This window comes from Branchiostoma floridae, chromosome 5, assembly GCF_000003815.2.
Source record: "Branchiostoma floridae strain S238N-H82 chromosome 5, Bfl_VNyyK, whole genome shotgun sequence".
Taxonomy (NCBI): Eukaryota; Metazoa; Chordata; class Leptocardii; order Amphioxiformes; family Branchiostomatidae; genus Branchiostoma; species Branchiostoma floridae.
The window spans coordinates 5,083,756-5,109,907 of NC_049983.1; the positions used below are offsets into that span (position 1 = coordinate 5,083,756).

General features: G+C 44.5%; 1 protein-coding gene across 1 annotated transcript in view; it reads right to left on the bottom strand.

Moving 5' to 3' along the window:
* Nucleotides 1-2,992: 2,992 nt before the first annotated feature.
* The window catches only part of LOC118415386, a 32,433-nt gene continuing 9,273 nt past the window's right edge, over nucleotides 2,993-26,152 (bottom strand). The window contains exons 2-11 of the mRNA XM_035819952.1: nucleotides 18,717-19,248; nucleotides 13,570-17,669; nucleotides 12,553-12,651; nucleotides 12,192-12,367; nucleotides 11,805-11,992; nucleotides 8,686-11,390; nucleotides 8,206-8,395; nucleotides 7,191-7,309; nucleotides 6,470-6,681; nucleotides 2,993-4,953 (exon numbers count right to left, since the gene is read on the bottom strand). Coding sequence (XP_035675845.1) covers nucleotides 4,528-4,953; nucleotides 6,470-6,681; nucleotides 7,191-7,309; nucleotides 8,206-8,395; nucleotides 8,686-11,390; nucleotides 11,805-11,992; nucleotides 12,192-12,367; nucleotides 12,553-12,651; nucleotides 13,570-17,669; nucleotides 18,717-19,243 — 8,742 coding nt within the window. The 5' untranslated portion in view covers nucleotides 19,244-19,248 and the 3' untranslated portion in view covers nucleotides 2,993-4,527. The remainder of the gene's footprint in view (nucleotides 4,954-6,469; nucleotides 6,682-7,190; nucleotides 7,310-8,205; nucleotides 8,396-8,685; nucleotides 11,391-11,804; nucleotides 11,993-12,191; nucleotides 12,368-12,552; nucleotides 12,652-13,569; nucleotides 17,670-18,716; nucleotides 19,249-26,152) is intronic.

The window sequence follows — 26,152 nt, forward strand, 5'->3', positions numbered from 1 at the left end:
ATGGGCATGATATGATGCAAATTATGCAGCAGGATATGATGCAAATTATGCAAATTGTGACTTGATTTGCAATTTGCATAATTCTCGAGGAAAGTCTATAATTTCTTTTTTTTCCATAATCTGACCTGATACCAAGAAAAGGGCAGACGTCATAGTTGAGTCGCACAGTAGAAGGCACAAAATGGAAATCTATATTTCCCCTTAAAGTCTTTGAAAATCTTCTTTTTTCTTGACAATTTTGGCTGAACCTGGATACTTGTAGAAGAAGGAATAAGTATGGTCTAAGCTTTCCCATTTTGGTCAAAATGTTTACTTTTCTGAAGCCTCGTTTTAGTGTATTTTAACATGCTTTCCTATGGAGTGTTCCAACTATGGTATCAGCCCTACCGAGCTAGTGGGACATTAACAGAGACCAAATTTGCATAATTCATTAATTGATGTAGAAATTAAATGCCATAATTCCTTTGTGGTGTGTTTTTGTGACTGTTACAATGGAAATCCCTATTTGCCCAGGGTCCAGTTCTGCTTCCTGTAGTATGTAATTTGAGTCCAGGGGTATGTTACCAATCCAGCCTCTATATGACAGATGTTTCATTATATGACTGCTGCCATGTGGTCTAATACCACGACCGTACCATTTGAATCAATGTTAAAACAAACACCATCTTTGCCCACAAATCCAATTAAAAACAGTATTATATCTGGAGATGTTTACCTTTCATTTGTAAGCACACTCAACGTTAGGCAATAAAAAATGGACCCTAGATCTAACCGACGAAACAAATTTATCGCATTTCAAAATGCAGCACTCAGGACAAGCTTTTATTACCTCCATGAAATGTCAAAGATGTTGATAATGATATGCATGTTATGCAAACGATGACTTAATTTGCATAATTAATGTGGAAATTGCATAATTTCATTGTTTTGGGCTTCCATAAATGTAACACTTGTAAATTTTGATAGATGGAACATAAGCAGATACCAAATATGCTATTTGTAGACCTATGCAATCAGCTTTGCTGCCTATAGGTCTGTGTAATGTACCGTTGCATTTTGAATAAATGAAATATGCTAATGAGGAACTGATTTGCATAATATCTGCGAAAATGGTTAAACCGCTCAATGATTACGGATGGGAATTTCATACTTGTGATATGTGTATGATAGTCAATGATGAACATCACCATGCATGAAACATGTAAATGTGCAAGTCACTTGCATAAAATTTACAAAAGCTCTAAATATTTCATGGAGGTATGAGGTCGCCGAACTCTAGTTTTAAATCATTTCATATCAGTTCGGATCGATCAAAGGGAATCATTTTTGGGACCCAGAATCTTACTCTCAGAGTAATACATGAATGAGACCATATTGATTTGCTGGGTATGCTGGGAAATATGGCACCTTCCACAGGAGGCTGGGCCATGGGGGTGTTAATATTTTCTTGTTCCTTTGTGCTGCATAGCAGGAATGTTAAACCTGTTATGAAAACTCTAATAATTCCATGGAGGTATGAGGTCTCCGAATTTTTGTTTAAAAATGTGACACGTACACGTGTACTTTCTTAAACCCAAACTACATGTGTCAAATGCCTCCTGTTTCGCCGAAACGCTTAGGGTATAAATGACGGTGCACGTCATGGTCTATATCTTATATCCTATACTTGTCGAACCTTCGTCTCTCTCTCTTTCTTTCTGTGTGGATATTTGTGTGTGTGTTAAACAAGATAACCCGAGAAGGTAGAGGCCTTTTTTGAGAACTGCGATTTTATTTAAGTCTCTGGAAGAGAATAACTCTAAAAGTGATTGACGGATCGTCGTGAGTTTTGGTATGTAGATAGCTTAAATGATGATTTACAAAACCATATGCTAATTATACAAATCATTATACTGATTTGAATAATCGATAAGTAAGTTTAAAATCCGATGCATTCCATGATAGGGCTCGCAAACATGTGACATATGTAACTGACGAAAATTGATAGATATCAAGTATGCAAATGAGACCCATTTCACATGATTAATGAGAAAATACTATAATTCTATAATGGTCAATAATGAGAATTTTACTCTTGAAAGGCATTTGAAAGTTACGTTAATATGTCATCTTCATTATCGATCGACGTGCTTACACACGACTGGGTTATACCGCCCCTTACGGGGTGATATACCCTTTTGCTGACTAATTACAAGACGGGGATGCGCCAGGTCTCCCGTACGGTTGAATGGTGTAAATCCCCGTATGGCTGATACGAGACGGAGGTTCGCCAGGCCTCCATCCGGGTACTAACTCCAGACAGCATGGTTTGCACCATCGCACCCCTACTCTTTTTCGAAATGTGTGGTGGGTTCTACCACGTGCTCGAGGTGTGGCTCTCCTCAAACACGGGACATTTGACGTCCTATCAGAGGGACGGCCCTAGTCGAAGCTAGGTACTCATTTTAACCCGAGTTGCGCTGCCAATAACGCCAAATGATCTCATCAAATTAATGTGTACATTACTATAAATCATGTAAATGAAGCCACATTTACATAATCTACGAAGAAATGCTACTATAGCCTTCTTTGCTAAAACTCTTTAAAAAGCTTTCATGTGTTACTTGGGAAGAGATGATCAACTGATATGGTTAATGCCAAATTGTTATAGTTCGTGTGTTCGTGTGTATAACGTGTGTTCGCATCTTTTGATGGATTGTTTAAAAAGGGCATGTAGGTAGGTATTGATGTTCTGAATAAACCTTTTTAGGCACATTACAAGCCGAAACCCATTTAATGGTCAATTTGGGATATTCCGGCTGAGACTTATGTGTTGTGATAGAAACACTTAACACATGCAACATGTCACCTGAAAATACAACTACATATCAATAGATATCAATAATGTGAATGGATCATTAAATGAAAGACTCATTTCAACTCCAGAGTGACCCAAATAACCATGTTCAACAAAGCTGACGGAAGACCCATATCAGAGATTTAAGACGAAATAGCCCTTCATGAGTCATGACTTTATTTCGTATTTCAGAGATCGTGTGTATTTACAGAATTACCGCTGTTGACCATAAAACAAAATCAACAACATCACTTTACATTCCACATTAGTACTGTGCCCAACATGACCAGAACAAATACGTACCGAGCTAGTCATCTACACATTACATGACACGCCAAGAATTCATCTTGTCATATTCTCTTATCAAATGTAAGAAAACTGTTTTTAATCAAGAATGCTACGGTTACACATAGGCGAACATGGCCTCCCGACCTTCTCCCACCCATGGTTGGGAGTACAGGAGCTTGGCCGGTTGTGGTTTGCTGGTGGTCGGCGCGGTTGGCTGGAAATTTCGAAAATGTTCCGTTGTAGACGGGATATCAGAAAGCTGCTGGTTCGCTGATGGTTGACTGGTGCATGTGGTTGGATCTGAGTAAGTCGGTTGTTGAATTTTACTCACAAACCACGCCATAACCGCTACTGACTCAGCACAGATCCTTTGTCAAACCAAGATGACTAACACACAACCCAGCCGACACAAACACTGCCGAAAAGGGGACATGTTAGGCTATGTGTAACCGGGGGTCCGAATTATGTTAAGGGCGGTGAAAACATCATATGACTAAATATTCTTATCAGCCTTAGTTTTCAGACGTGTCCAGGAGATTTCCAGTTCCCAGAAATACGGGTATCTACACAACTGTCATTTACTGACTTATAAACTTCTATACTGTTGTAAATGATAATATACGAATCAATTTTTACAAATAGTAAAAATAGTAAAGATCATTCCTCTCCTCTTCAAATCACTCTATGGTCACAGAACTGAACTGTGAGAACAGAAGTTGAGTAGGATTATTCCTGTACAGGATTGCATTCCCGCCACAATACAATCAACTCTAACATGTTGGGGATTACTACACTTCAGACACAGCTAAGCTAGTTCTGTTCTTGTATCAGCACATAAATATTAGAACATCTATATCTATTCTATAAGGAAGGCTTAAGGTCCTTTGCCATACGGGAATTTTGAATGAAATAAGTTACACAACCTTACATCTGGTGCAAACACAACCAGTACTTACTTGGGATGTAGTAAGTATGGATCGAAGATAGGTAAGACTAAACAGATGTCAGGTCCCAGATCATTGCGATGGATCCAGGCATGGAAATAAAGTAAAGCGACAATGTATCTCCTAACAAACCAATGTCTTACTACAGCCAGTTTCTGGGTTATGTCTATTGCTACCGACATATGCCCTAGAGATTTCCTTTCAATTTGAAATTCAAATGAGGCATAAGATTTTATATCTGAGAAGCTAGAATCCCATGGTGGAAGACAACCATCACAGTACGCCTCTTTATGTACTGTCAAATTTCTCAAGCGGCGGGTTTATTTCCAGTTATTGACGCTACTTCACTACTGACGGCGCGTCATTTATACAGCGGTTGCTGTTGAGTGCAGCGTTTCATTTTCTATAGTACGGCGGTATTTATAGATTTGCTATAACTAGGATATATTTCTAATAACCCTATAGTGTTATTTCCACTTGCTCCTCGGACAGTCCCAGCGGTGCTGACGTCACAAAGTTGCCAGACAAGTCCAGAGTGCGCAGGTGCTGCAAGTCTGCCAGTGCCTTCCTGTCGATCCCTCCGTCCGTGAGTAAGTTGTTGGCCAGTTGAAGCAGCCGCAGCTTTGGCGTGTTGGAGAAAGCGTCTCCTGGTATGCGTCCAATGTCGTTGTCCTTGAGGTACAGGTATTCTAGCGAGGCAGGCAGGTTGCTGGGGACCTCTGTGAGATAGTTAGCGGACATGTCCAGGCTGTACAGCTCCAGCAGCAGTTCGAACGCGCCGCTCTCGATCTTGTCGTCCGTGATGCGGTTGTTCTGCAGGTACAGCCACTTCAGGTTGGTCAGCTGGGTGAAGGCGCCGCGCTTTATGGCTGTCAGGTCGTTACTCTGCAATGGCAATGGAAGTGCACCGGGATTTGGTCATGCAAAACATAGACGTGGTACATACAGAGGCAGGGTAAGCAAATGTGATGAGAACGACAATGAGAGCAGCCCAGTGGAAATCAAAAGGTCAACAGATTAACTGTCATTCATTCCAAATCAACGATGTGTTATCTTAGCACGTGTACATATCTTAATTCAGATTTTAAACTGCAGGTGGGCCAAAATAACACAAAATAATAATATAACCATTCAAATTACAGACGTGTGGTTACGTATCGTCTTGTTCGTCAAAATGCCACTTTTTGCCGCGATCTTCTTTGTTTCTCTTACAATAACAATGCCGCCATAAACATGTCAAAACTTTTACCTTCCCTATGAAGGTTATGTTTTTGGAGTTCGTGTGTGTGAGTGAGTATGTCCGTGAGCTGATGGATGGACTGTCCTAATATATTGTGATATTGTGTGTAGATATTTGATGATAATTCCTATCAAATGCAAGACGTCAGCGTTCCGTCACACGTATTATGCATTAAAAATAAAGTAGTTAAGGCCACCTGTAAGAGATAGTCTGGATCTCCCCTGCACTTTGTCCACTTCATGTGGGTGAAATTCCTGTGTAGTTTTTGCACGTTATATTTCGTTATATTTCGTTACGTATATGCGGAGAAAGAGCCATGATACGCGGATTATGCCTTATACATGACCTGCATATCTATTCATGTATGTTGTTATTGCAACGTTATTGTACAAGTGATGTCTTATGTGTGGGAGGGTACACCTGCCCCCCCCCCCGCTCCCTCACTCTGTAATAATAAATAGATGAATAATAGTATCCTTTTTTGAGGTGCGTAATTATTGGCCCTCCAGTATGAGTGATGCGGAAATCGTCGTCTGGAGCCTAAAGTCACCTATGTGCTAAAGCGACCATCCTGAAGCAGATGCCTAATTCCACACAAAGCAGAAAACTTGTCGATGGGCGGGTGGGTGGGTGGGACGCTTCAGGCTCCAGACTTTGCCGGAGGGCCAGCACACAGAAGAATGATATATTCCTGCGCGCATCTCTTATTTATAGGGGGAGTGACGTCATACTTTTCGGTCCAATCATTGTGCACCTCAAATAGGTGTTGTTTAGACTGTGGCTTCCTAAGGTACGGCAGCAGAACTTTTCATATATCGTGTTTTTACATATATGTGCTCTGGACAAGCGATGTTTGGTTGGTGGGAAGCTTTTAGCTTGTAGTCGGGAAGAAGTGACATACATTTGGGCCTTCAACCGGCTTTCTTTGCAGGGGGCGCTTCAGATGCAGACTTTAAGCAGGAGGGAAGTCAAGAAGGGAGTCATGAATTTTCATGATTTTTTTATGCAAATTAGAAACTGGTGTGCATAATTAATGAGGATATGTATGTATGTTTCAATCGTGCCGAATTACAGGAACTTCTTACTCTGTACATATGTAAGTAGTTGTTTTTACTCCAGTCATCAAAAACATTTCAAGCAGGCGCGTCACACAAAGTGTACCTGCAAGAAGAGATATCTGAGTCCTTCCGGCAGGTTGTCCGGCGGCAGGGTCAGCAGGTTGTCGGATATGTCCAGCGTCTCCAGCTGCGGCAGGAACGTGAAGGCAGTCGGGTGCAGGCCCGACGTGCGCAGGAGGTTGTTGCTCAAATCCAGCTCAGTCAGCGAGCCCACCTTCTTGAAGGATTGCAAGGGTAATGTGGAGAGCTCGTTACCTGTTGAGATGGGAAGAAGCACAGAACGCCAGAGAGGTCATCACGTATATCTTTAAACCACGCATTGAGAAAACATTTTCCGTACGTTTCATTTACGCGGGGATTTTAATAAGGACTGACCCACGCACGTCCAGATATGAGAGGACGCTAAACTTACATCACAAAGCACATTTCTACAGGCAATATGTCTGTTTTTATTGTATAACTCCTAATAGTCTTTCTTTGACATATACAGCTGTTTGTATTGGGTGAGGTGGGATAGTAGAGCCAGTTGAATCCAGAGCAGTCGGTATGGTTGGGAATAGATAGCAAAAGTACTCATTAAAGGTTTGGGGAACTATTTTCTATTACCTAACAGAAACGAAACGTTTTAGATGTTTTAAGTTTGTCAGTCAATGGGAAAACAGTTAACATAAACATCATTCGTGGAATCGTGTTCAATATCTGAACCACCTACAGTAACTGGGAATGGCTGATTGAACAGCCAACGTATCATTGCCAACGCTAACCTTCAAGGTAAAGTTTTTGTAGACTTCTCGGCAGGTCCCCAGGGATGGATGTTAGGTTGTTTTTGGACAGGTCGAGCAGCTGCAAGTCTCCCAGGCCATCAAACGCCTGATCGGCGACCCTACGGGGCAAAAGACGGTACAAACAACTCTTTCTTATCCTATTATGGTACGATTAGTAGTTCTTTTTAAAGATAACCACGTTCCCCATGCATAGCCCCGGTGACTTGCATCCTACGATGGGATTCTTCACCACGACGACAGAGCCACATTGAGTTACATTATAACACGGTTGTGCAAGTACCTGTGTTAAAGTTAAGTTACAGTTTGCCCATACATCTACAGATGCGTAGGGTGGCGCCCATCTTCACTTCGAAGCCCTTGGGCCATACATTTGTACAAGTCACTACAGCAGGGGGCTGGTCCGCTGGTAGTGATGTGTTTTCAACTTCCATACTCTTCCTCATTTGTGCTAATAAGCAGAGCAGTATGTATCATTTTTTATCATCAGTCTTTAATTTGGTATGACTCGGTCGGGGATCGAACTCACGACCTACCGAATGCAAGGCGAACACTCTACCCACTCGGCCATTGCACCGGTTACCTGTGTACCTGGGTTACTTAGGAATCGCAGATTAATCATAGGTCAAAAGTGCGACTACGAGTGTCGTGCAATGGAAAATATATTTTTTTCATCGTTGCACGATTTCATATCCCCACTAAGGTCATTATTAAGCCCCGCAGTTGAGGCAGTTACGAGAGGTGCGATTTCACACCAGTACCATGCACTGAGGTCATGTGTATGACTACTTGGTGAAAAATCGTACGACGTCGACGCAGGAACAATTTTGAACTGTTGGTGATAACTATTTACGCGGTATGCTATCGCAAGTCGACCGGACGATGTACGTGACCGGGGCTTTCCTGGCAAGTCTATTCTCTCTAATAACACATGGAGGGCAGGCTGTGGCAGATACAAACAACCATAGCAATAAACAATGGACGTGTATTGACTGACTTGTTATTGGTGAGCCGGTTGCCTCTCACATACAGACGCTTCAGCTGAGGTAAGGTGGAGAAGGTGAACGGTTCCAGCGCCGTGATACGGTTGTCCTGGAGGAAGAGCTGGTGCAGCGTCCGGGGCAGGTTGTACGGAACGGCACCCAGGCTGTTATTGGACAGGTACAGTCGCTCCAAACTGATCATTCCTGCAGTAAGTCATGAAATGTATTCAGTATAATTGACTGCCTAGTTGGAAGGTCAAAATACCAATTTAGCTAGTGAAATACCTTAAATAAAGTTTGATTTGATTTGAAATGTACCAACATCTTACGTCTTTTCTTGACAAACCGCCAAAAGAGGGCTGAGCATGCAGTCATCCTTTTACTAAAACAAATGAACTCATTATGATATTCTACTTTTATTTCAAGGTTACTGTTCCACAAACGACAATGAGACTGAGTGTAAAAGAGATATATTGTAACAGAATAGTACAAACCTTCGAACGCTTCGTCCGCGATGCCGTCGTTAGTAAGGCTGTTGTTGTTTAGGTAAAGCCTTTCCAAGTCCTGCAGCTCATAAAACTTGTATGGGGGTATCTTTGTAAGCCTGTTGTCCTCTAGTGACAGGACCTCTAGTGATTTGGGCAGTTCGGACGGGACCGACCTCAGGCGGTTTTGAGACAGGATGAGGTACTTGAGGTTGCTCACTCCCTCGAGGGAACCTGGAGTGATGCCGTCATCCGTCAGGGCGTTGTTTTCCAGGTACAGCCGCTCGAGGTTCCCAGTTTGGGACAGAGCCGTGGGAGGGATGGTAGAGATGTAGTTATTATCCAGGTATAGTGATTTCAGCGTGGGAGGCAGATCAACCGGGACTGATGACAGACTGTTCCCTGACAAGTACAGATATTCCAGCTTGCGGAGCCCGTTGAACGCTCCTTGCTCGATCCCGTCATTGGTGACGAGGTTGTTATGGATCTCGAGGACTCGTAGCTGTGGTACGTTAGCCAGGTCTTTTACTTTGATGTTAGCGATGCTGTTATCGTCCAGGTAAAGGTGCCTTGTATCTGGTGGGAGATCGGATGGAATAGTTGTTAGGCCGAGTTTGCTGCAGTCGACGTAGCCGTAGTTGTCGCATGTACAGCCGAGAGGGCACACGGTGGCGCGCGGGGCGGCGGCAGTGGTTGCGGGCGGCACGGTTGGCACCCCGTTTAGTTTTCCAGGTTGGAAGTCGCCGTCGATAGGCAGACCGCCAATCGGCAGTTGGGAGGGAAGTTCAAGGAACGCAGGCGGCTGTTCGCTTGGTAGTAGGTTAGTTTCGCCTTGTGTCTGTCGCTCACAGAGTTCTGCAATGCTGTCGATGCTCCTTTCCGCCAGGTTAGATGGAGATGAGCACTGTGTCCTGTCTATATCAGGCACGTAAACTAAGCTGTTCTCGATCCAACTCACCAGGGGGCACAGACGGAAGTCACAACTCCACGGGTTGTCATTCAGAGCAATAAGCTGCAAAGACGGGTTTTTGTTGAGAATCCATCCCATAGATGCCTCGGAGATGCTACTTATCTGGTTGTAATCAAAGTAGCCATACTCCAAGCTGTTTGGCATGTTGTTGGGCACGTCTGTCAGCAGGTTGTTGGACATGTACAAGTAGAGGAGGTTATCCATTCCACTGAAGGCTTCACTGTCAATGTTCTCACTGACAATCTCGTTGTTCTGAAGTTCCAGAACCCGCAGGTTGGACAGGCGTCTGAAAATCCCCGCTGGGATAGAGGTGATGTTGTTATTGTTGAGATATAAGTGCCAAGCGTTTGCTGGGAGATTAGGGGGGATTTCGATTAGACCCTGGTAGCCACAGTCGATATAGCCTTCGATACACCGGCAGCTGTCTGGACACGTGTCTTCTCCTGTGTCTTCCTCATCGTAATCAGCAATGGTCGTTCTCTCGACATTGTAAGGCGCCACGGTAGTTCTCTGCCTCCCTACAACTGGCGGGAAGGTAGGGAAATACAGATCTGGGAAGCTGGGCACTGCTGGTGGGCGCAGTGGGTTAACATCAGGGCGGTTAGGAAATCCAGGCGTCAGGTATCCCGAACCCTCTCCAGAGCCTTCCTCCGTTGTGATTGGCTCCTTGGGCGTCTCTGGCTGTCGCGGTTCTTCTGTCACTGCTTCTGGCACCGTGTCGCAAATCTCTTCAACAGTAAAGCCCCCGACCGGCTGCTCGCGACGGTAGGATGGTGAGGCACACAATACTTTGTCGCGATTTGGAACTTCCATGTCTGTTTCATCTAGCCACTGTCTGAGAAAGCAGAGCCTAGCGTCACAAGCCCACGGATTCTCGTGCAGGGAGACCCAGTTCAGAGATGGCTGGCTGCTTAGAGTTGACAGGACGGAGTCTGTGACAGTCCGAATCTGGTTTCCGTCTAGGTCTATGTACTGTAGTGTGTACGGCAAATTGACTGGAAGGTCTGTGAGCTGATTCTTGGACAAAAATAGATACAAAAGGTTGTCCAGTCCGACAAAGCTGTCATCTGCAATCTGGTCGCTTGTTATCTGGTTATGTTGCATCTCCAATACCGTCAGTCTTTTCAGATTGGAGAATATCCTGGATGGAATGGACTTGATATTGTTGTGGTTGAGGTAAAGATGCTCTGTGGTGGACGGCAAGTTTCTCGGCACTTCGTTAAGTTGGGCATAACTACAGTCCACGTACTCGTACTCACACCGGCACGCATCGGGACATGCGCCGTCAGCTTCAGGGAAGATCTCGCCCTCCGTGGGTACTCTGGATGTTGGACGGGGTCTGCTAGATGTCCACGGCGGTCGGGTCGCCTTGGGACGCGGTCTTGTGGGAGGGCGGTAAGTTGTTCTTGTAATGAGGAAGGAAGGCTCTGTCGTCGTTGGGAAGTCACCAGATATCTCCTCCTCCTCTTCTGTCGGCTGTGCGGCTGTAACACGTTCTACGACCGGTACGTCTGTGAAGGGAGCTTGGTCGCTACACATCTCTTCTTCCGAGATATTTTCCACCAGTAGCCCTTGTCGGGAGCTTGGTTCCATACAGACAACTTTCTCTCTGAAGGGGATGGTGACACGAGTGGTGGAGAGCCAGCGGCGGAACGCACACATGCTGCCGGGGGTGCACTCGTACGGGTTCTGATGGAGGGACAGCCACGTTAGGGATGGTACAGCCTCCTGGAACTGTTGCAGCCTAAGGTAGGAAAGGTGTGAACATCATTGTCACCTTATTACAACATGTAACGTTATGGACAAATCATTGCACCACTTGTTACGTTAGTTTAGTACTTCACTTGGCTATAAGGTTTATCATGAAAAGAATCAAAAGAAACTGTTCTGTGCATCTTACTTTATATCCACATAGAGGAAAGAACAACGTCTTGATTGGCAGATGAGAATGATGACCGTTGCTATTAATCAATGAAACGTATCATGTCCAAAGATGATGCGCGCTAGAATTAAAAAAAAATACACAATACAGAGTGAAAATGTGTGCTTTTCGTCTATTTTTAGTGAATGCTATGCAGCTTAATACGATATTTCTATCATTAACAAACACAGCACAATCTATCGTGTTTGAGGTATAGAAATGTTTTGCGAAATTCACCTTTCGCTGGGAACACCGGTGATGTTGTTTTCTTCGACAAAAAGGTACTCCAGCGATGCGGGCAGGACCAGCGGGATCTGAGTCAGCCTGTTGCCGGTGAGGTACAGGTACACCATGTTGGCCGGGCCGTCAAACGCACGCTGGCCAATGTTCTCACTAGTGATCATGTTGTACTGAATTTCCAGCACCTGGAGAATAGCGGTGTGGTGAGCAAGTCAATTTCTAGCCAGCAAGGTCGTTCTGTGTAAAGTATATTTGCTCAAACTCACTAATATTCTATTTCCTTTTTTTCCACACCAGGAAGACCCCTTCGTGTCCTAACAGACCCCCTGTCACTATCAATGAAACTCTGGCTAGCCAAACGTCCAGCTGAAATGTGCCCTGTACCTGAAGCCGGGCGAGGCTGGAGAAGACGCCGTCCGGGATTTCCGTGATGAAGTTGTTGTCCAGGTAGAGATGCTGTGTGTTGGGCGGGATGTCTGAGGGGATCTCCGTCAGGCCGGCCTTACCGCAGTCAACCAGATCGTTGTTACAGGAGCATTTGGACGGACAAGGCACTGTCCCTGCAGTACAATGTATTTATAACAGTAAATTGACTAGAAATGATGTTCAGTTTGTCACAGACAAACGTGTAATCAATTTTTTTTTCTCGATCAGCTCTTACAATAGTCAGGAATTGCACTTTCCCATTCATAAGATTTGTCCCAGTCACACCAAAATGAATGCCTGGCTGTGCCTGAGTGTGTACCTGGTTGGACAGGCGCTCTCTCCGTCACTGCTGTTGGGTACGGCCGCCCTTCCGTTACCCGCGGTCGTGTCGGAGTCGGCTGGGTTGGACGTGTGGCCACTGTGGCATAAAACAACAAACTAACTACCATACTCACAATGCCAACATAAAACTAGCTTTACTTCAATTATTATGTGTGAATAGAGAGAACTGTTCTGCCATCTATCATCTATTTCTTCCTAGAAGTACATGTATTACGTTATTGGATTGTCAATATTGTGACCTGTGTAAGTTAGCTAAAGGTGTACATAACCAAGCATAAATTATGCAGATGTGAAAGTCATTAACATAATCAAAATATTTCATGTAGGTACGAGGTCCCCGAACTCTTGTTTTGACTATATTTAAATATTTTCAATTTCTATTCTTTTGCTGTATTATTTTTTCGGATGGTAACGGTAAAAAACCGCTAGTGCAGGTGGGCTAGCCCGTGCTTACACAATCTCTCCCTGGCTGGGGTTAATGCCCCCCTCCCCGAGGTGGCGGCAACTGAAGGGCCGGCCGCTAGGAGCGCGATTTTAGTCAGGCTACATGTGGGCAAAGGTCACCAAATACCGGCACGCGCCGAGGGTCCAGTTTAAGTGTGTTCTAGGCTTCTAGCCTATTTTAGACTTGTAAAAGACCTTGTCTATGTAGATGTGCTGGGCGAAATCGTAAATTGGTGATGCAGTGCAGGGTGTAGATGTGGTCAGAAAGTAAGGCCCATTTGTTGGCCTGTGAGGACTATTTAAAATTTCAAATTGTCAATTCTTTGCAAATGCCGAGTTTTAAAATTTCAGAAATTTTTTTGATAGGACTTTTTTGACACGTGACATATTATGATTATCATTGATGCCTTATGCCCAGGTTAAACTGTCCTGACAACATCATTTCACAGAATCCCATTTTGACCACCAACACCCATAAGAAACACATCAGAGGTACGAAACAGTAATCATATTTTAAAAAATGTCCAATTCCTACAGACACTACGCTCACCTCTTTCTTCCTGTGTTGTCAGTGGTCTTACAGGGGGCGCCTGTGTCTCCATGGGCGTCTCCCTATCTGTGACAAGTTCCCTGTCCGGTGCAGCAGTTGGTGATGGGAGCCCCTGGCACAGGGAGGCCGTGCTGAGCGAGTCCAGCGTCTGTCCACGAAGTGACTCCGGCATGTAGCAAGCGATGCGGTCTCGAGCCTCGATCCGTACTTCACTCGTGTCCATCCACCGCCTGAGGGAGCACAGCGGTGCCTCACAACTCCACGGGTTCTCCTGGAGAGTCAAGCTCTGAAGGCTGGGGATGTCCTCAAATATACCCCCTTCTATGGACTCAAACCCGCAGTTATTCAGTTGTATATCCTGTAATTCAGGAAGACCACTGAAGACATTACGAGGAAGAGACTGAAGCCGCTCGTTGCCGGCTAGTAACAAGGACATCAGACTCTTCACTCCTTCGAACGCCATGTCGTGTATGGTGGACAGCAACATGTACCGCAGATCCAGCAGTTCCAGTGAGTCTAGCCCGAAGAATGCTTTTTGTGGCAACTCAGTCACCTTATTGTCACGGAGGTACAACTTCTTGAGATTACGAAGATTCTGGAGGGCCATGGTGGGAATGGTGGTTAACTCGTTGTACTCAAGATACAAGGTTTCTAAACTGTCAAGACCGAAGAACGAGTTGGTCTGCAACTCCGTAAGTCCGATCCGACGGGCAAACAAGTCCTTAAGGTTGGAGAAGCCATAGAACGTTCCGGCTGGAAGAGCGCGAATTGGGTTGCCTGAGATGTCAAAACGCAGAAGACCTTCCGCCAAATCCGTAGGAATTGTAGGAAACTGCCTAAGAAGGTTGTTGGAAAGGTATAATCCCTCAATAAGAGGCAGGCCACTAAAGGACTTCTCCGTTATACCTTCGTCTGTAATTTTGTTGTTTTCAAGATGAAGAAACTCGAGTGCAGCTAGGCCGACGAAACCGTTAGGTTGGACGTTCGAGATCTGGTTGTTGTTGAGGTACAGACGTTCCGTGGCAGCGGGAATGTCAGCTGGAATCTCCGTCAGCCCAAGGTTGGCGCAGTTCACCGTCAGCTCGTAACATTCGCATTGGCTTGGGCAGCCGTCCAACGTCGCGCCGGTTGTTGGCCGCTCAGATCCGGGAGCAGGTGTCGGGACGACCTCTGGGGCATCCGTGACGCTCTCAATGACACCCGGGTACGGCGGAGGCTGTGGTCTGGACTTCTCCGGCATTTCGTCAGGCCTGTCACACTGACCCACTTGGAGGGAGTCCACTTGGAGATCGTCCACTGTGGCTCCCTGCAAACTTGTGGGGCCTGCACATGTCACCCTGTTCCGGTAAGGTATGTAAGCTTGTGTTTGACTCATCCACTGAGTGAGGCCGGCTATGCACCTGTCACACACCCACGGGTTATCGTGTAGCGCAACCCACGACAGGGACGACACACCCATGAAAGTGGACGGGTCTAACCATTCTAGCATGCAGTTGCTAATGGCGACTGACTTCAGGTTGGGGCAATGTTTCAAACTGCGCTCATGGATGTAGCTTAGTTTCTTGTTGCCCGTCAGGAGGATGGTGCTGAGGCTTGGCATTTTTACAAAAGCTCGTTCTGGGATGTAAGAAATCATGGTGCTGCTAAGATCGATGTATTCAACAGCAATGTCGTCATTAAGAGCATCCTCATAAATGTCCGTGATGGGGTTCCCGGCGATACAGAATTCCTTCAGGTCATGCATGTCCTCTAGCTCCCAGTATGGGATGGCCGTTACGTTATTAAAGGCCAGGTATAGACGCTGCACCTTTTGCAAACCGGAAAAGGAGCCTTCGTAGATTTCTGTCATGCCGGTTCTCGTCATCATCAGTTCCAGTAAGTTCTGGAAGTCGTCAAACGTCCCAGGTGCGATGTTTCCGATGGGATTGTTGGAGATGTCGAGGTGCTTAAGGCTGAAAGCTAGGCTGTTCAATACCACGGGTGGAATAGCCGATAACTTGTTGTTTGCAAGATACAGACCTTGTAAGTTGGACAGAGTGCTTAGAGACCCCTGTGGCAATCCGTCCAGGGTAAGATCATTGTTCTCAAGGTGCAAGAATTTCAGTGCCTCCAAACCCGATAGGGAGCCTTCAGGGATGTTTGTAATCATGTTGTTCTGTAGATGCAGCCTCTCAGTGCTAGGGGGAATTCCAACAGGAACACTCTTCAAACTTCTGTCTGCGCAGTCTACAATGCTTCCGTAACATCTGCACTGCAGCGGGCATCCACCAGAGGGCGACACAACATTGGAATCAGGTTTGACGGAAGAGCCGCCTCCGGGAATCTCGTTGGTTCCACCGGGACTCACCAGAACGTCCTGACACATCTGCACAGCTTCAGGAGCGTCCATCAGCCGCGTTATGGCTGTACCTTTCATGTGTTCTGGAGTAGAACACTTGATCTTATCCACATTGGCGATGCTAACTGACGTTGTCTCCATCCACCGCATCAGTTTGCACATGGTGGAGTCACATCGCCAGGGGTTCTCGTATAGGGAAACCCACTCCAGCATCGGCATCATCTCCAAGAAGTCTGGCTCCAGGTGCTTCAGGCCACATTCGTGAAGTTTCAGGAACTTCAAGTTGACGAGGCGGGAGAACGTGTTCTTGTGGATAGTCGACAGGTTCAGATTGCCGGACAGGACAAGTGTTTCAAGGTTCGGTAGCTTGTAGAAGCACCATTCGTTCAGATCCATCATTTTGGTGTACCCCAAGTCAAGATATTCAAGTGAAGATAGTCCTTTAAAAGACCTCTCATCCAAGTCGACGATCGGATTCCCGCGCAAATGCAGTCTCTTGAGATTTGTCCTGTGCCTGAGGGCTTCGTTAGGAACCTTCTTGAGGCTGTTATACTGCAGATAAAGACCCTCCAAATTTCTCATTCCGCGGAACGTGCCCTTTTTCAAAGAGGATATGCCAACTCCCCTAAGCCACAAGTCCTTCAACATCTTAAACCCTCGGAAGATTCCCGAAGGCACATTGCCAAGAGGATTTCCGGACAGATCCAGGTATTTGAGTTGATAAGACACACCTGACAGGTACATGGGCACCTCCGTCAGCAGGTTATTGGTAATGTACAGTCCCTCCAGGTTCTTCAGCCCGTCAAAAGCGTGATCAGCCATACCTTCGCTCGAGATGAAGTTATTTTGTAACTCCAGAACTTTTAAGTTACTCAGGTACCTAAATGCCCCATTTGGGATGTTAGTAATATTGTTGTTGTTCAAGTATAAGCGAGTCGTCCTGCGAGGAACATTGTCTGGAACTGTTGTCAGACCGATCCTGCTACAGTCCACGTACCTTTTCTTACATTTACACCCCCTGGGACACTTTTTGCGGCTTTTCCCCCGGTAGTACGTAACTGATTCTCCTACGATGAAAGACCGCTCATCCAAACCTTTTATTTCCGTTGTGTCGAAGTCATCTTCATCTGTCATTTCGTCTCCGTTGTCTGTCTGGTGTTCTGTTAGGCTGGTGGTTTGAGATTTGGTCTTTACCTTGAAGTCCACGTCATCGTTGTCCTGGTCACAGTCGTGGCTGGTGAGAGTGATGAGAGACCTGCCGCCGTTCCGCTCGGGAAGGAAGCAGGAGATGTTGGTCATGTAAGGGATGTGCACACGGGTGGACAGCATCCAGTCCCGCAGCCAGCACATCCGCTCGTCACATTTCCACTGGTTATCGTGCATCGTCACCACGTACAGGGACGGGACCTGCTTGAACGTGAACTCATCTAGCGTCTCCAGTCCGCAGTCGTCGATGGCAAGCGTCTTCAACCTTCCCAATGTGAGGAAGGCGTTTTTGTCGATGGTCTGTAACATGGTGTTTCCTGAGAGGAAGATGGAGGCGAGATGAGGCAGATTTGTGAACACACCTCTGTCCAGGGTCTTCAGGTGCATGTTACGTGCGTCCAGGTACTCGATAGCGGGCGCGCCTTCCAGGGCAGCTGGTGGAAGCTCCGAGATCGGGTTGCCTCTCACCACAAGGCGGCGAAGGTACGGCAGTCGCTGTAGAGCTTCCTTAGGAAAGACGGTCATGTCGTTATTCTCCAGGTTGAGTATCTCCAGCCTAACAAAAGAGAAAAGGGGAAACGTAGAGTCACGCGCTGTAACCCGCGTCCAGCGCATTCTTAAACGCTATAAGGTTCTTAGACACAGATGAGGGAATGCAAGTTATAGACGATTTATGAGGCAAATATGTCAATTTCTTTGTCATAATAGGACTAGACTACATCTAATGCATGCAATACATGTACATTGTTGTTCCATCTTCTACATTGTTGCTCAATCTACTACATTGTTGCTCAATCAACTAAATTGTGGCTCAATCTACTAGTGGATTGAGCCACAATGTAGTAGCTTGAGCCACAATGTAGTAGCTTGAGCCACAATGTAGTAGCTTGAGCCACAATGTAGTAGATTGAGCCACAGTGTAGTAGATTGAGCCACATTGTAGTAGATTGAGCCACAGTGAAGTAGCTATAGATTGAGCCACAGTGAAGTACATTGAGCCACAGTGTAGTAGATTGAGCCACAGTGTAGTAGATTGAGCCAGAATGTAGTAGATTGAGCCACCGTGTAGTAGATTGAGCCAGAATGTAGTAGATTGAGCCACCGTGTAGTAGATTGAGCCAGAATGTAGTAGATTGAGCCACCGTGTAGTAGATTGAGCCAGAATGTAGTAGATTGAGCCACCGTGTAGTAGATTAAGCCACCATGTAGTAGATTGAGCCACAGTGTAGTAGATTAAGCCACCATGTAGTAGATTAAGCCACAGTGTAGTAGATTAAGCCACCATGTAGTAGATTGAGCCACCATGTAGTAGATTAAGCCACCATGTAGTAGATTGAGCCACCATGTAGTAGATTAAGCCACCATGTAGTAGATTGAGCCACAGTGTAGTAGATAGAGACACATTTTTCTTAGGTGGGGGTGGAGTTGGATCACGTCTGACGGCAAAGGCATGCCCCTAGGTGATTTGTCACTTGTATTCTGTGTAAGTCTGCAGTAGGACAGGTGGCAATTTGGATGCGCTGACGTGTTGTGTTGTGTTGTGTAAAAAATACCAAAGCTTTGTACTATTAAGAACTCTGTTTAAATACAAACCACAGCTTACCTGTCCATCCCACTGAACGATTCCGGAAAGACTTCCTCAAGTCCGGTTTTCCGGAGCTTCAACTCCCGCAGACTATGCAGGGAGGAGAAAGCTCCCCTAGGAACCTGCAAAATGCTGTTTTCGGATAGATCCAGGTAAACTAACTCTCGCGTTAACGCCTTCAGTTGCTCCACGGGAACTGCAGTAAGTGAGTTGTTCGTTAGGTGGAGTTCTTTCAGAAATCTCAAACCCTGGAAAGCATTTCTGGACAAGCCTTCTTCTGTTATCTGATTTCTGTCCAAATAAAGGACTGTCAAGTTAGCTAAGCCTGCAAATCCACCGGATGGAATACTTGTCATCTTGTTTCCACACAGGAAAAGTTCGGTTGTGTTCCTCGGTATGTTGTCAGGAATAGTGTCCAGTTCCCGCTCAGAGCAGTCGACAGTTGTACCCGTACATGTACATGGCTGAGGGCAGGCGTGCGTGCTGACCGTCAGGAGGAGTAGGCTTGCCAGCCACAGTACTACCCCCGGCTTGACTAATGCCATGGCAACTGTAGGGACACAGAGGTAAAAGTCAAAGTCACTGCGCGTCTGTAACAGACACATAGTGTCCATCTATATTTCTATAGAACTTGAACTAGAACTTGAACTAGAAGTATGACAAAAGAAACACACACACACACACACACACCAAAATTATTCAAGAACATGACTTGTGCATATTTATTGACATACACATTCATTTTCCGCCACCAGCTACCCTGGGTGCCAGACCGGACCAGGCGACCAGGCAGTTTATTTGGTGGCCCTAGAGAGTCTGCCCGCCGATCTAAAATGAGGGCTCCGGGGAGTTAAAGCCCGAACAGTTCCTCCAGATAACGCGGCGGGTTATGTGACAAGTAACTGAAAACAGCGGAACGTAATAACCCAAACATGAAGATCACCTTTCCAAACACTGCCTGCACTTAGTGAGATTCCTCGCCAAAAGACTTTGATGGAAGAATATAAAACTGCATATCAAATATAGCTTCATTAATTCGCCGGTCGGATGTTTAGTCCCACACAAAAGGAAAAACAAACCCAAATCTGAAGAGGGCGTTTTGAGAATTCTTCCTGGAGAATGCTTGCACACCTAGGCCGCAGTAATACCGAAGTGATTAGATGGATTTTACCGTGGCCGATAGCAACAATGTGCAACACACTTATATTTCTGCTCAAGACACTTACTTTTCTGCTCAAGACACTTACTTTTCTACGCGAGCCACTTCCTTTTCTGCGTGAGCCACTTACTTTTCTGCGCGAGCCACTTACTTTTTTGCAAAACACACTTACTTTTTTTCTGCGTGAGCCACTTACTTTTCTGCGCGAGCCACTTACTTTTCTGCGTGAGCCACTTACTTTTCCTGTGGTGCGCACCCCTCCCTTTATCAATGGATGGTCCCCGACTCGGGTCAAAGGTCACAAAGACCGCATAAAATAAATTATCCCCCTATGAAATGACCCCTACCCTAGCACGTTTTTGTGGATTCAACTTAATTGTTTTGTGCCGATATGTCTTTAGTATAGCATTTATGACAATGCAGATCGATAACGACGAGTCTCGATTTGATCATCACAACATCGCGTTTTGTTGCCATCACAACGTATTGTCCTGGTATTGTCAACTGTCAAAACGTGAGTGTGCCAATAGCCAAACAGGCTATTGACACACCGAGATGCCAGCCAGCCAATCAGAGCTTGTAACATGATTTTCCCGACATTATTTTACACAAGCAACAGTTGATTAGACATTGTTCGGAAGATTAGACATTGGAATCTTTGAATCTTGGAATGAACGGACGTATTCAAGATATGCCCTACATTTAGATACCTGTTAATACAGTCAGGCTATTGACACACTCAGTGCACTATTTTTTTTTTTTTTTGAGACTAGAAACCACTAAAATGAGAAAATCTTACGGTTATATTTGACAGTCAACACTCTGAAAATGCAAATGGCATTCTGTGTCCATCATCAACCCAAAATACGATCTTTTTCACGCTTTTAGGCCTTTAGGTAAAGGCCGCACGTAGTCAGTCACAAGTATGCAAATGAGCTAACTATATTTAGTACCCCTTGCAAACACAGCATGTGATCATGTTGGCTCAGTTTCGGAACACGTTTTCAGCTGTGTTTACCGAGGAATTCCTGCCGTTTGGGAGAATTTGCGGCCTCAAAACTTATATCACAAGTGAAGCGAAGTTATAGTTGTTGTTTTACTTCCATCATTTTTAATGTGAAAGAACTTTGTACATAGCGTCATAGCGAGATCGACCGATATGTTACGAGTATCGCGTAACCGCTAGGATGTTTGGATGACATAGCGGCGGGGAAATCCGCGCCGCTTCGACCGAAAAAAACGTGAGTTTTGAGCAAAAATACCGCAGAAATATGGTTAGAAAACCCACATTTCATTATTTCAGGGGTCCCTGGTCCAATCTTAAAAAAATAATAAGTGTACCATCCAAAATAAGAACGTAGCGGGTGGATTCTGCCGATCTACGGCTGAAAAAAATAAACGTAGTACAACCTAAACATGCACTCTTGAAAATGCAGACCAAAAAGTCCCAAAGGTGGGTTTTGATGGTTCTGGTCGCAAGAAAATATTCTTATATCAAATGGATGTTTAAAAAGGTAAAAGGACAATTGAAAAAAAAAGATTCCAGCGCGGACTCGAACTGGGATCGGAGCTGCTGAAATTGTTTCATAGTTCAACGCACTAACCACTACGCTACGGCCTGTTTGGCTATTGGCACACTCAGTGTGTCAATAGCCACAGCGAAAGTTTAAAGCTGCGCGCCAGACACACGTGCTGCAGAATTTGTTTTGACAGTTGACAATACGTTGTGATGGCAACAAAACGCGATGTTGTGATGATCAAATCGAGACTCGTCGTTATCGATCTGCATTGTCATAAATGCTATACTAAAGACATATCGGCACAAAACAATTAAGTTGAATCCACAAAAACGTGCTATGGTAGGGGTCATTTCAAGTGGCTCGCACAGAAAAGTAAGTGGCTCACGCAGAAAAAAAGTGTCTTTCGCAAAAAAGTAAGTGGCTCACGCAGAAAAGTAAGTGGCTCACACAGAAAAGTAAGTGGCTCGCGCAGAAAAGTAAGTGTCTTGAGCAGAAAAGTAAGTGTCTTGAGCAAAAAAGTAAGTGTCTTGAGCAGAAATATAAGTGTGTTGCACATTGTTGCTATCGGCCACGGTAGTATTTCGTCCAATGGGCACACAGCAACTGATGCATGCGTGCAAAAATGGTCGCTGCTCCTCTAGAAATATGTTGGCTTTTTATAACAAATCTAATTGTTAATCCATGTCTTAAAGGACTGAACACACAGAACTGGTATAACAACTATAAATTGTTGATTACTTTTGTCAAGAGGTCATGTTTTGGGCAGCGTTCGTGGGTTTGTGTACGTATGTATTTGTGTGTGTTAGTGTGTGTGTGTGTATGTATGTGTGTGTGTGTGTGTGTGTGTGTGTGTGAGTGAGTGTGTCTGTGCGTGTGTATGTGTGTGAGAGTGAGTGAGTGAGTGAGTGTGTGTGTGTGTGTGTGTGAGTGTATGTGTGTGAGAGTGTGTGTGTGTGTATGTGTGTGTGTGTGTGTGTGTGTGTGTGTGTGTACGTATGTGCGTGTGAGTGAGTGTGTGTGAGTGAGCGCGTGTGTGTATGTGTGTGTGTGTGTGTCTGTCTGTCTGTCTGTCGGTCCGTATGTCAACACGATAACTCGAGAAGGCCTGGATGGATTGTCCTGATATTTGTTATGAAGGTAGAACTTGATGGGAACCCGAAACTACCCCCTAGCGGCATGTTATCCAACTATAAAGTCCGAACCTAAACTTGAACCTAAACCTGACCTGAATCTGTGTCATAATAATCATCGGTCGGTTGCTACACGGCGACTGTAAGTCGCCTCTATCAACACATTAAAAATAAATTAATTACAGAAGAAGACGTGAGATTTTGTCTTGCACTTCTCTGTTTCGTTTGTATTTCTATATTTAGTCCGACTCGAAAGTTTTTAAGATCAACTGTTCACATAATTTTATCTTACCACAATTCGAACTTCACTGTCTTTTATGACTTAGAACAAAGCCATGTAGAACATACACCAACACGAAGGAACACACACACATACACAGGCAGGCAGACAGACAGACTCTCACACACAGACAGACATACAACCCACACAGACAGACAGACACATACACCACACATACGCATCCACAACGTGAATCACATATGCATACACACAAACACACACACACACACACGGACACACACATGTGCACACACAGACAAACACACACACACACACCACAGTCACAACGTCAATCACATATGCATACACACAAGCACACACACACAAGCACACACACACACCACACAGTCACAACGTCAATCACATTTGCATACACACAAACACACGCGCACACACACACGCACCCACACACTCTGTTGTTTAGTTACTTTTGCCAGAATGGCTAAGGTTATATTTTGGGCGTGTTTGTGTGTGTGTCTGTCTGTCAACAGTATAACTCGAGAAGCCTATGGATGGATCTTGATATTTGGTGGGTAGGGGTGGGTAGGGGTCAGGAAAACAAAGGTCGATAATGGGCCCCCTAGCGGCTTGCTAAGGTACTGCAGCGGAACCTCAATTTCTTATATCTCGTGTTTCTGGAAATGCTGTGGTCGTGATTTTTGAGTGGTAGATAGCCATTGGGGCATAGAGTAAGTGCTGTGAGTTTGGGCCTTTTTTGCGCCGTTTTTTTTTGGAACTGCAGGCGCCGGTTTCCTTTCAAACTTTGGACGAGAATAACTCTACAACGTGTTGAGTCATGATTTTTGGTATGTAGATTAAATGAGTCATGACTTACATAATGAAATACTTATTATGCAAAACAGCTAATTGGCATAATTTATTAGGAAATTTTATAAATCCACTGCATTCCATGATACGACTTGATAACCAATAGAATTTCATGGAGGTATGAGGTCCCCGAACACTTGTTTTGGGGTGTGCCGGTGCCAGCCTCGATGTGTGGAGTATTTTCTGGTGACACAAAGGAAACACTTTGTGAAACATGTAGATTGGTGTGTTACATTTCATCTACAAACAAACAAACAAACAAAACAAAACAAACAAATTTGCTATCAGGTCTGAATATACTCAGAACAAAAACTGCTTTTATAAACCAGTCATCAGTTGTCAAATTTTCTTCCTCTGTCTTACTGTATCAATAACTACCAAATATCATCTCTGTCTTTATCTTCTCTCTCCCTCTCAAAAAGCATGCCAAGTTAGATAAATAACAGATAAAATATTACAGACTACTTATCAGTTGACATCTGGTTCCTATCTCTGTCTGTCCTACTATAAGTTATAACCCTTGTTGATAGCCAGTGCGACAAAAAAGAACAGGTGAGCATTTAACCTGATACTGACATATTGATGGAAAAATTCTCGTTTTCATGTAGGAAATCAACGCGCGAGTGGATGTCACTCATCAGTGATACTGTAGTATTAGTATGTAGGTACGTAGATGCCCGTCAGCTGGTAGTCACTGAGCCGGTCCTGTGTTGTTTCCACTATGAAAACATTGGCACGGCCGTGAATCCGACCCAGATGTGTCTCCTAATCCCAACCACATCACCGCGGGGTGTGCACTACCAACAACAGCCAAAGGGACGTTTGTAATCTATGTTGGAGTGGGATATAGAAACACTACTTCGTGGTTTTACATTTGTAGAAACACTGTAGAGAAGCCAACACTACCACCCATCCAATCATTCTTCTGTGACTCTGTCATCCCCACAGACACACTTTATACTGTTCCAGCGGAAGTTGCTAGGAGACCAAAAGTTCGATCGTTTCTAAACCGGGCCCAATCTGCCCTCAGATCGCTGTGTGTTGCAACCATTTTGTCAGAGGCTGCGTTTTAGGGTGCAAAATGTCTGAAACCACCCGGTACGATATTTGTTACGGAAAGACATGTATAACTGCATTTTTTCAGTCTTATTCAAATCTTGGCATTACTGATGTACAAATACGGTAAATATATCAAAGAATGTTTATAGTACCTTAGAACCAATAGTATAAAAATGACAAGCTAGATAACATGTCGACTCATTCATATCATTTGATAGTCATATAAACTTGGATAGACCTTACGAAAGTCGCTGTACTTTTGCTTTATCGATGAAGATTTCGTGTATGTATCACAGCATTAGTTAGCATAAGGAACCATTGAGGGCATTGAGAGTTCATAACTGAAAATTGGCATGCAACATACAGAGACATTTATACATGTTATTTCAACCTCCTAGAAGGTCCTAGAGTAATTACTGTAAATTCTGTAACCACTTGTATCTCGAAGACGAGACACATTTTTTACTAGCTATAGATAATAGAGTGTACATTATATGAATACGAACGCCAATCCCTATTTAATACTTTACAAATAGACAATAACTGTAAGAAAATGTCAAAACAAGACTTGTTTAAGTACTTAATGTTATGCAAGGACGATCATGCTATTGACACAATATGTAAATATGTCTCCATGTGTTTCAAGAAGAGAGAAGAACATGTTTAGATGCAGCCATTAGAGATTGTAACACATAGTGCCTTAGTTCCTTTTCCATTTAGACTAGTTTAAAAGCATTGTATAAGTTTAGTTTTTTCCTCTGCATCCATAAGACCATATGTGGTCCTCTTGTGCATTTAGCCCTCGGGCATGAATATGCAATAAAGATTATCATATCATATCATATCATATCATATCAAATCAGATTTAGAGGAACTGATCGTCTGACAAGCTTCCAAGGGTGTGGTCATCTTGAAATCAACTCAGTTGCTCATAAAATAAAACAGACAAAAACAATTCAATCTCAAGAGAAGATATGTCTCTACTTCTTTGCCAAAGTGTACCTCAATAGACTAAAAATGACTCAGTTATGAAAGCACTTGCATTACTTTCTGGCTCACCCTCGAATGACGCTGTTTTCGTAAGCTACAGCCTTTCAATATGGCTTCCCTACAGCTTGCGTATACAGTGGAAGCCACTTAATTGCCCCTCGGATAAACGCACACTTCGGGTAATTGCACGGAATCCCAAAATCCCAAACCGTCTCCCATTCACTCCATTGTTAGTGACTTCGCTTATCTGCACGACAAAAAATCACCAACGCCGGATAATTGCACGAAAATTTGTCAAACATCGTTGACAAATTGACTGACAATGCGTGCTAAAAATCCTCAGACACGGTACAAATAAACCTATAACGGCCTTTGTATGAAATTGTTATTGGGATCAAAAAGAAGCGATATTGCGGGGTCGGCACCATTAAGAGACCGTCCGCCCGCTAAAGGTCGTCAAAGCCGGTATTTACTATTTGGCAGACAAC